Consider the following 11,069-nt stretch of genomic DNA (forward strand, 5'->3'; position numbering starts at 1 on the left):
TTCATCACTTCAAGGCTTAATATTTCTTATTCCGCGGTTTTTATAGCGCTTGATTTATAGGAAGATGCTTGCTGTCTGAAATTTCGAAGGATAAATGTGTTTGGTTGTCTATTGTAATTGTAGAATTGTGGTATTGTAAAACAAATGAGCCGGATAGATTGACATCTTCCTGGTCTATGTGAACTATTCCTTCGTATTGGTTGAGAAGTATGACATCGGCGAAAATTTCTTCAACTCTTGAAATGTGCTGGTTGTATTAAAATGCAAGTAGGTGGCTGGCTTTTGAGTAAATGCGAAATACAAGAGGAGTTACTGATGTCAACAATATTCTTCTTTGTAAAAATTTTAATTAAATTATGCTTTACACAATTATTTTTCATGCCGAAAGTTTTATCTTGACATACTAAAACTCTCTCAAAATTTAATTTAAATTTTTTATTTCCCATTTTAAGTGCTCTAATTGATAGAGATTCACATACATTTTCATCAGTCATTGGGATATCAATTAGATATAAAATAATTGAGTTATTTGAAGCTATTTTCGCATTTGCAGATTCTTCAACATTACTATAGAGAATTTCATTTTATTGAAACATTTCTTTTATTATTTTCATTTCAATATTAAAAAAAATATATGAGTTTACTTTGCCAACTTTGGCACAATGAATTGAATGCATGAATAATTGGCGCGTACACCCTTTTTGGGTGTTTGGCCGAGCTCCTCTTCTTATTTGTGGTGTGCGTCTTGATGTTGTTCCACAAATGGAGGGACCTACAATTTCAAGCCGGCTCCGAACGGCAGATATATTTTATGAGGAACTTTTTCATGGCAGAAATACACTCGGAGGTTTGCCATTGCCTGCCGTGGGGCGACCGTTATTAGAAAAAACTTTTCCTGCATTTTGGTCTTTCACCGAGATTCGAACCAACGTTCTCTCTCTGAATTCCGAATGGTAGTCACCAACCCATTCGGCCACGGCAGCCTCCAATTAATTGCATAATATATATTAACAATTTCTTCTTTCATTAATTCTGATTGGTATCTTATACTTACAGCAACATCATGTAGAATGCTATCATGATTTTTCAATAGTGCAAATATTTTGTTTGATATCTCTGTAATATTATTAGTTCTTTCATTCATGAACTTATTTATAATTACTTGTCTGCCATTATTTTCAAGGACATTATCAATATGATTTTCTAATATTTTAAGCCCTGCATGGTCCGGACTTCCTGCCGGCCATTATCAAGCAGATCCCAGAACATTAAATGATCCTTTAATAACCTTTGGTTTTAATCTATTTAAGAAATTTTGTATTTGTGTTACTACGTTATTTAGGAAGGAGAGTAGGGAATTGGTAGCAATAATTTCATGTCTTATGCTATTGTTAAGATTGTGCAATGTCCTTTGGTATTCATTTATGTCAATTGTATGAATAATCCTATAAGTTCGCGATTGAAGTTTTGTCCATCCTATATTTAAAGTCGCTAATTGTGAGCTAGTATAGTCAAATATCCTAAATTCGCTACTGAGTAGTGGTAGAAGTAGTCTAAAAAGAAAAATATTAAATTCTTTATTGTATGTTTTAATGTAGCTTTTGTGTACTGTTCGTCCTTTTTCAGTAATAACTATACTTGATTTGTTTTCTCTTATTAATTCCTTTTTATATGTAGCAGTGAATTTTGAACCTAATCTTTTATTTATTATTACGTAAATATCATCGCCTGGTGAATATGTTTCCAAAGAAGTTTTTTTTTTGTTATGCACTTCTAAATCTTTTTCCTGTTTTATCTTAATTGCCTCTATGTTTTCTTTTCCTGAATTCTCATATTGCTCTGGGTTTGTAGAAACTCTTCTTCCGAAGAATGGTGTAATTCTATTCATATACAGATCTATCTAAAAGTTCTGAAAAGGATCTATGTATTTTTTCAGTTTTCAGACACCGCATAATTTCAGTAAGGGTTGAGTGAAATCGTTCAACCTATCCATTGACTGTACTTGTATAATGAGGTGTTTTGTAAATTTGTATTTGTAACTGATCTTGCGGCCGCCGTAGCCGAATGGTTGGTGCGTGACTAGGTTGGTTCGAATCTCGGTGAAACGCCAAAATTAAGAAAAACATTTTTCTAATAGCGGTCGCCCCTCGGCAGGCAATGGCAAAACTCCGAGTGTACTTCTGCCATGAAAAAGCTACTCCTAAAAAATATCTGCCGTTCGGAATCGGCTTAAAACTGTAGGTCCCTTCATTTGTGGAACAACATCAAGACGCACACCACAAATAAGAGGAGGAGCTCGGCCAAACACCCGAAACGGGTGTACGCGCCGATTATGTGTGTATGTATGTAGGTATAGCCGCAAATTCTTTATCTCGATGTCTGAGATCTCATTAATTTTCTGTAAGAAAGGCTTACCGAAAGAGCGAAGTCGTGCCCTAGCTAGCCCTGGATATTCTCATAAGTAATGACAGTTTGACAGCTTCTGAAGATGGGAGTGAAAGGGACGTTGAATCTGGCTGCATGATCCCCGACATTCCAATGACCTGTAAGGGTTGCAGTGCATGAAATGTTTAGTCGAGAACATCCTAACAGGTGATTCGCCCTTTGGGTTTTGTACGACGGCCATGTGTTTTTTGTTGTAGTATGTGATAGTGTGAAGCAAAGGATGTTTCTATTGTGTTGAGTTGGGTGGCGTCTGCCACCGCCTCTGCTATCTCATTACCCCTTATGTTCCTATGACCGGGAGCTCATATCAGAATAGTTTCAAGCCAATGACTGAGCAATTCTATTTCCCCTCTTCACTGTTAGACTAATTTGGATGAAATGAAGTTGGAGTCTAAGGCCTTGATAGCTGCTTGAATGTCTGAAAATATAATTACTCTTGCACCAACATCCTTGTAGAGTTTTAGTGATTTACATACTTCTCTGATCGTTCATCTTAGAACCATCAGTGTAGATTTCAATATCGTATCTACCAATCACTTTCCCTTTTTTTCCATTCGGCTCTCGGTGGAAAACGTACCGTAAAGTCTTCTTGCTGTGACCATACAATCGTGCTGTCTAGCTTTCTATATCTGTGAGTCTCACCGCGCTGCATGTAGCGATTATTTTTATGTATAGGCCTAATGGTAATAGATTTGTTAGCATGTTAAGCGCTTCAGTAGGATTGGTGCTAAGCGCTTCTGTAGTTAAGATACACGCTTTTCTTTGTATCTTGTTCAGCTTGGCTTGGTTGTATTTCTTTTCCATAGCGGGCCAACAGACTAGTGCCGCATATGTTAGTATTGGCCTTACAATGGTTGTGTAGGACCAGTTGTATAGTTATGGTTGGAGACCCCATTTTTTAACACGTTTAAAGTGCTATATTCGCTTTCTTTACCCTGTACTCTACGTTAGACCCCCAGCTGAGTTTGGGATCTAAGATAACAATTAGGTATTTGCCTGTTGGGTTAGCATAAGGCTAACGCCGTTTAATTTTAATTAAAGTTGGGTATCTTGGTTCTCTTAGTGAATAACATCAGTTCAGATTTTCTCATGGTTAACTTAAACTATTGCTGATAATCCCAGAGCCCCTTCCATAATCGCACTGATTAATGCTGGAAACATTCCTGAAACCATAATCACTATGTCATCCGCGTTGACATTGGTAAGGATATTGTTGACAACTAATAAAAACACCGGTAAAACGGTGTTGCTGTCTACCTCACCGATGATTACTTTAGTTATAAGATACAGTTAGTTCACTCTATCCTATGCCTGTTTCTAACATATTAAGAGCCTCAATTATGTATCTTGCGCTAACATTGTTTAAAGCCGTCTGTATGCTCCTCTCAATCGTACTTACGATCTCAAGAAGAGCTGTGTCTGTAGATTTTCCTTTGAGATGGGCATGATGGGATGATGAGGTTGTTGTGTTTGTAATCTTCTCTCTGAGATATACATCCAACAATCGCTCGAGAGTTTTTAGAATAAAGGAAGATAAACTGATGGGTCTGCAATCTTTCGCTGTATCATGACCGCGTCTACCCGCTTTGTTGATAAAAATAGCCTTTTGGACTATGCCTTAGCATAAAGCTTTTTTTTTGACAAATACCCTCAGCCACGGAATCGTCGTTCCTCGAGTGTTCCACAGCATGGAATGGAATTTGGATAAAAGCTTAAGTCTTGCCATGTCTTTGGTTGATTCGATGGAAGTACAAAATTCTGCCCAAGCTTTTTTGGTTTCTTGTATTCTTTGTATGGTTTCAAGTACTTGTGTGTGTAGCAGATGTTGAAGATTTCTCTTGTCATTTTTCCGAGTTGACTTAAATCTTCATTCCACCAGGTGGGATAAGTTTTTTAGCCATATGTGACAGAATATGAAGCTTGAAGTTGTTTCGTCAACGAAGCTTCGAAAGTTCCTACTTTCTCCCCTCTAAGTTTTTACTTGACCTTATGGTTTTATTTATGTATGTGTTGAAGTTTGGACTGGGTTATTCTACGGAATATGTGGGACGGTTTTTATATGGGGTCGGTTTCTCGAGCTTGAAATTCATATCGAAGAAAATCCAAGTATGCTCCGAAAAAGATACCCTCCAGTTTGTGACTATTAAGGAGTTATTATTCTAAGATCCTCATACCGTGGTCCCTACATTACATATGTCGAAATTGGTATTTGATGAGAATTCACAAACGGACTCACCTCTTTCATTCGTAAGCTCCCTGATTAAAACATCCAAGTTCTCTGTAGCACATTTCGAGTGATGCAGATTAACCTGTATGGCTTTAGGCATCAGGCTGTTCGTCGTCTTCAGCTAGGTAGAGCTTTTTTAGCTTTTCTGGGTGTATGTTGTTGTCGACCTCATCTAGATCGTCTTCATTGTTATTGCTGTCTGCTTTGAATATTTTCAGTTTAGCCTTTCTCAGACCAAACCGCATTTTGTTATCAGATTTTCTGAGTACTGCTAAACACTCATCATTAATCTGTAAAACGAATGACATGCTGTTTTGTTGCGGTATTTCTGCCTTCGCGGTTGCCCAGTCGTCCATCGGCAGCGCAGGTTTGTGCAACTTAAGTTTATTTAGCACATCTGCACCGTTTAAGTCTAGCAGCCAAATGTGAGCACGAGGAGGACAAGTTATGTCGCTTGCCGGAATGAGCTTAAGCTTTAAGCCTTCCAGTGAGCTGCTGATCTCAGCAATGCACTTCTCTAAGACAACCCGTGATCAGTCGTCGTCGCACTTGATTACCCTACACCCTCGAAGGACTCCTGCCAAATCGAAGGAAGGGAGAGCACCGCCCTGCACTCCAACTACATGCTTGTCTAGCCCGAGCTTGGGCAGTTTGGCCTCCACCTGTCTCTACTTCGGCCGCTGTTAGTGTTATTATCGATCAGTGCATAGATCGATCACGTCCTATTGCGTCCTATAGCGTGACCTATTTTATTTCGTCGCATCGCTTTTTTTCTTGTTGTACGTTTTAGGTTTTTTGGATATGAAGTCTTCATACTCCTTGACCACCTTTTGGTATTTTATTTTGACAGTCGCCTCCCGCGCGTTAGTCGCTCCAGGAATTCATTCTTAGCAATCTTGCTTGACTTGGGTTTTTTTGCGGCCTGGCTCTCTCTCTGAGTGCCGTCTACCGCGTTTTGTGATGTTGGTGGGTGAATTCTTTGTGGTTGTTACTTGTTTGGCCAGCAGGTGATCCTCCTCGGAGGAGGGTATTGTGTCGCAGCACGGCACGAAGTTATTGGTTTTTTCTTTTATAGTTGACATCACTGGTTTTTGCGGTTGCTTCGCCTGACTGCGTGACGCTCCACAACCTACGAGTGCAAAGGAGAAGTAATGGGTGCCCCTTGCCGCGGTAAGGCCACAGTTACTCTCGAAGGAGCCAGGTATTCGAGAGGGAAGCTCTGTTCGCGATGCACATGCTTAAAGTCTCTGCACCCATCAGTCCCCTGCACGATTCCAAGCACGCCACTCGCGCCGTTTCGCGAATGGGTGGTCAACCAATCCCTATATGGGGCTTTCCTCTTAGTTCATGGTGGGTTAAATTCGTAAAGAGAATTTAAGCTCCATTTAAGCCCCATCCCCGCTGCAAGGATACCAACAATGAAATATTTTTTTGTACTAGCACCACCGCACTTGAGAAGGCGCAGTCCTGTATTCGATTACTGTTGAAATGTATCAATGCCTTTAAAACTCTATGTATGCCTAAATATTTGTGTAAATATTCACGTCAGTATATGTGCAGTTTTCGAAGAAATGACGTGACCCGCCAAACAAAGTATAACCCCAATTCCAATCATTGTTGTATGATTAATAGTGTAGTTGATGAGTATACATGTTAACACGAAACAAATTCAAAATACACAAAAATAAATATCGTGTCCCACGCTTTTTGCTGACACAACGTCGGCAAGCACAAATTCCTTAGAATCACATTGCATTCGCATCCGTAGGTAATGCACTCGCGCTTGCCCTTGAAACGGTAGCAGAGGTAACGACTTCGCGCTAATAAAACTTTAGCTTTAGTTTTAGTTTTAAGAAAATAAAATTGTCACTTCGTTTTAGACAGTCAAATAATTAAGAAGCATAGCTTTCTAAACAAAATTTATATTTTTTTTACTTTAAAAACTTTCGGAGTTTTAACTCGCGGCCGTGACAGGACGGAGCAGCGTGAATTATGTATTAAAAGGTTATATCTCTTGAGAGACAAATAACCACAGAGAACTGTAAGTGAGCGAATTATGTTATGGCGACGCTTACGTTGCTCAAGCTTTTGCAACCTGATCCCTTTTTAAATACTTCTGCAAGATTATGCTGATATCGTCATTATCAGCATTCCCATGCACAAGTATATTTGGTTGTGTAACTCCTCCCCCTTTTGATGAGGGATTCTCCTGGATTCCTCTTTTACATTTTTTATAGGTATATATTCCTATGAAGAGGAGTACAAGAGCTATTGACATTATACCGAAGCTGTTGGAGATTACGGTTTGTGTTCTGATTTCTTTTATAGCTTTAGTGTTTTTAATTTCTTCTAATATGAATTAAATGAATTTTCTTCTTCTTCTTCACCAGCGAATGATTGTATATATATTTCTTGGTTATTCTTATAATAGGTTTGGTCTATTAAAATTGTACAATTTGAAAATTCTATTAGGAAGTTTCCTTTTAATATTTCGCTGTTGGTGGTTTCGTTACAGTTATATTGGATTATGTTATTGTCTGCATTACTTATCAATAATGTGCCTTCATTTATTAGTTTTGTCTTAAACTCTAAGTCTTCTACCATTTTACAATTTTTCTTAGTAATACAGTTTGAACTGAGTTTCAGCTCTTTTATTGTCTTATTTTCTTCATATGTGTAAGTTTTGTTCTCAATTTTTACTATCCTTTCGGGACTCATGTCGATTCTTTTATATCTTCGGTTTGTTATTGGGGTTATTATAGTTATTGTGGTTGTTATGATGTTAGTTGGTATTTTGATTGCAATGATTATGTTATTTTCGTGAGTCATGACTCCCATGCGGATTAGTTTAATTTTGTAGAAATCTATGTTATAGAGTGTAAACTCTTCTTTTGTTAGTATTGAAGGATGAAAAAGGTTATATTTGGCTGACGCTATTGTGTCCAAAATGGTGTCTACCTTATCATGTAAAAATTTCAATTTCAATAACTGATCGTGGTACATTATGTTTGCTTTGATCATGTTATTGAATGTTTCTATATTGTTAAGGGTTGGTTTATTTTTTCCCTGTCATCTAGTATTGCTTCTTTTAAGGTGTTAATGGATTTTTGTAAATCATTGTTAATTTTTACTTGTTCGTTAATGTTTTTTATTATGTTATGTTCGTTTTCTTGATTATTAAGAAGGTGGTTCATAATGGTCTCCCTGTCGTCATCATCCATGAGACCAGTGAGCCATTTCTGAGCTTTTCCTATTGCGTTAATTAGACCGCGTTTCTGTCTTGTTAATGGGTTCGGGGTTATTGATCTTATTTTAATTTTTATGGTTTCTATTTCGATATCTAGCCTATGCCTATTTTGTTTAACAAGAATTTTCGTGTTGTTTTGGATTATATTAGTTAATTCTAATATTTCCATTGGGTTGATAATGTGCAAAACCATTTTCGACTCGCTGACCAGTTCCGCTGTACTCTCCCCCAAAGATATGAATCCGGCTTCAGCCCGGATTGGTGTTATATTGATCATTGCTGTCGACAGCGTTGGCAACAGGCACATGATGAGAATTGTAATTGTTATCTGAAAATTTTGTAGGTCTTTTAATGTTTGTTGTATGGATATTCTGTAAATTTGCTTTCCTGAATTTCGGTTCTTCTTTGTGTCTTAGGTTTTTATAATTTTTTATAAATCCTTCTGTTCTATTTTCTATGTAAGTTTCCCTATTTTCATTTAGTTTCTTTATTTTCTCGGTTTTTTGTGCTGACATTCTGTCGTACAATTTCTGATGATCTACTTTATGATTTTGTATTTCAAACGGTGTGGATTTTGTGGTGGTGTGGTAAGTGTTATTGTAGAAGTATACAGCTTTTGCCATTTGTTCAATTATGGGTCTTTTCTCTTCTATGTTTAGGGTGCGGATTTTCTCCGTCAATGTATTGTTAAGCCTTTCGACGTCACTATTCCCGGTGTGACTATTTGGTTTGGTTGAGTGGTATTCTATACCTTCCTTTTCTAAAAATTCTTTGACGTTTAAACTATTGAATTCGTTGTCGAAGACAAACTTTTGGATTTTCCCTTTTATTGATAGGAATTGTTGGATATGTTCTACTATTGTAGTGCTGTTCCTATCGGTTAATGGCAAACAAGTGGCGTGTTTTGAAAATTTATCGATAAATATTATAAAAGATTGCTTCGAGTTTACGTATGTGTCTACATGTACTATCTCGTTGCATGTTTTTGGTGTTTCTGTTATGTGGAAATTGTTCCTAATGGGTTTTCTATCGTATTTGCCACCACTGCAAATGTCACAATTATTTATTATTCTGTGGATGTGGGTCTTAAGGTTGGGGTGGTAAATTTCGAGTTTAAGCCTCTGATAAGTGGCATCTATCCCGCAATGGCCACTTTCATTTTTATGAAATAAAGCTATTTGGGTGTGTAATTCATCTTCGGATTCGATATCCCTAGCGAACCTGGTGCATTTTACGAACTTTACCTTCGGGTTGGAGGTATATTCTTTTTCTAGTATTTTCTGGAATTGGTAAAACTCATGGTCGCTAAGGTGTGAGAAAACTCCTATTTTTCCTGTTGTTATTTCTCGTCGGAGGGTGTTTACTGCTTGGTTATCTTCCAAGTCTTTTTTGCTAATGTAAATTCTTTTTTTTCCGAACACCTGTACGATGGCCTCAGGTTTTCTCTCCGCAAAAATTAGCTGTACTTTGAATCTGTTAACGGCTGTTTCTAGGATAGGCATGTCGAAACCCTGATCTTCTTCTTTAGAGTGAACCGTTTGAACGGCTAAGGACCTATTGTCTTCCTCGTCGGTTGATTCGACCTCCATTATGTTTATCTCGTCCTCTTCTTCTGCCCGATTTTCTTCCAAAGTTCCGATCTCCATAGCCATGGAATCGTTCCTTTGGGTGTCAACGCTCATATGAGACATTCTTGTCTGTCTTGAACCGTTGTTCCTATTGTTATAATTGTTATTATGGTTGGGTTTAGAATTTTGATTTTGACCGGGTTGTGGCCTGTTATACGATTGTTGAATTGCCTGATCGCTCTGAGGTGGGCCGGCGTTATGATTGGGATTCGACCGTCCATTCAGACTTTGTCTGGCATTGTTATTGTTATTATTATTATGGGACTGGTTATTTTGGCTTGGCTTGTTGTTAGTGGTGACAGTGTTATTGTTAGTGTTATTTTGTTTATTGAATGTGTTGTTAGATATTTTCCTGTACCTTTGTGATATAGCTCTGGGGTCATCCAGTGCTTTGATGTTTGAATACTTTGTTTCTAAGGCATGCATAGATATACCCTGATCGACATGAACTCTGAATGGAGTGTCTATTTTATTTATTAACATATTTAATAAATCTCGATCTACTTTGTCGTTCTCGTATATTGCTGGTTTAAGCTCATCAAACATATATATTTTATTTATTTCACATTTTGCCTTTTCAAATTCATTAAATAACTCTCTTAAATTACTTACTTTAATGAATCTGCATCTGTCGAACACATCTTCGTAAGTCGTCTTGGGCCGCATTTGTTGCATCAGCTTGGCTTTCATCTGTTCCCAGCTCGGCTCCATCCCCAATTGTCTGACAAAGTTCGCTGCTGCTCCTGAGACTTTTTCATTGGCAACAATGTTTGTGCCGAGTTGAATCAATAGCTCGTTTCCCTGGCATAGCGCCATAAGAAATTCGACAGATTTTATGAAAGCCAACACGTCATGTTGGTCGTCCAACTGTCTTAGTTGACGGAACTGCTGAATTACGTCTTTGTTGGACATCCATTGGGTTGATTGTTGCTGTTGTTGTTGTTGTTGTTGAGTAGGTTTAGGGCTGTTCCTGTTGGAGTACGACCTCCCTCAAGTTTTGAAGCTCCTCTTCCATCGTTGTATCTTCGATTTTACGGTTTTCGTCGAATTTGTGAGCACTATTTTTTCTTGGGTACATAAGATAAGATTGTAACGCACTGATTTGTTGTTTGTGTTTTTAATTGTTTGTATTTGTCTTTTGTTTACTCGCACTAAGTAATATTTTAACGTTTTTATGTTAATTAACTTCGGTTAATTCGGAACGTTTTTGTTCGAGTCCGACTGCGCCAATTATGTATTAAAAGGTTATATCTCTTGAGAGACAAATAACCACAGAGAACTGTAAGTGAGCGAATTATGTTATGGCGAAAATAAAAATTCTTGAGAGCTTTTGGTTTTCGACTCAAACGTTTATTAACTCAGTATAGCTTGAATTCGGTCTTAAGACTACTTGTATAATTTTATTTGGCATATGCAAATGCCCTCTTGTTTACGCTTAATGTTGCCAGCTAAGCATTTTGCAACGGAAGCGACGGCGACGCTTACGTTGCTCAAGCTTTTGCAACCTGATCCCTTTTTAAAT

The 11,069-nt window shown here is 37.7% G+C and overlaps 1 protein-coding gene across 1 annotated transcript; it reads right to left on the reverse strand.

Moving 5' to 3' along the window:
- Positions 1 to 4,764: 4,764 nt before the first annotated feature.
- On the reverse strand, positions 4,765 to 10,093 carry LOC128869798 (myb-like protein P). The gene is made up of 2 exons (XM_054112396.1): positions 9,164 to 10,093; positions 4,765 to 4,962 (listed from the first exon to the last, which is right to left on the reverse strand). The coding sequence occupies exons 1-2, from the start codon at positions 10,091 to 10,093 to the stop codon at positions 4,765 to 4,767; spliced, it is 1,128 nt and encodes a 375-aa protein (XP_053968371.1).
- Positions 10,094 to 11,069: the final 976 nt, after the last annotated feature.

This window comes from Anastrepha ludens, chromosome X (genome assembly GCF_028408465.1).
Source record: "Anastrepha ludens isolate Willacy chromosome X, idAnaLude1.1, whole genome shotgun sequence".
NCBI lineage: Eukaryota > Metazoa > Arthropoda > Insecta > Diptera > Tephritidae > Anastrepha > Anastrepha ludens.

What these genes read in the sequence shown, in the direction of transcription:
- LOC128869798 (XM_054112396.1), bottom strand. Translation starts at nt 10,093, where the DNA reads ATGTTTGATGAGCTTAAACCAGCAATATACGAGAACGACAAAGTAGAT. An exon ending in AATATACCTCCAACCCGAAG is followed by an intron (nt 4,963 to 9,163) that starts GTAAAGTTCGTA and finishes TTCGTTTTACAG; the next exon opens with ATTAATGATGAGTGTTTAGC.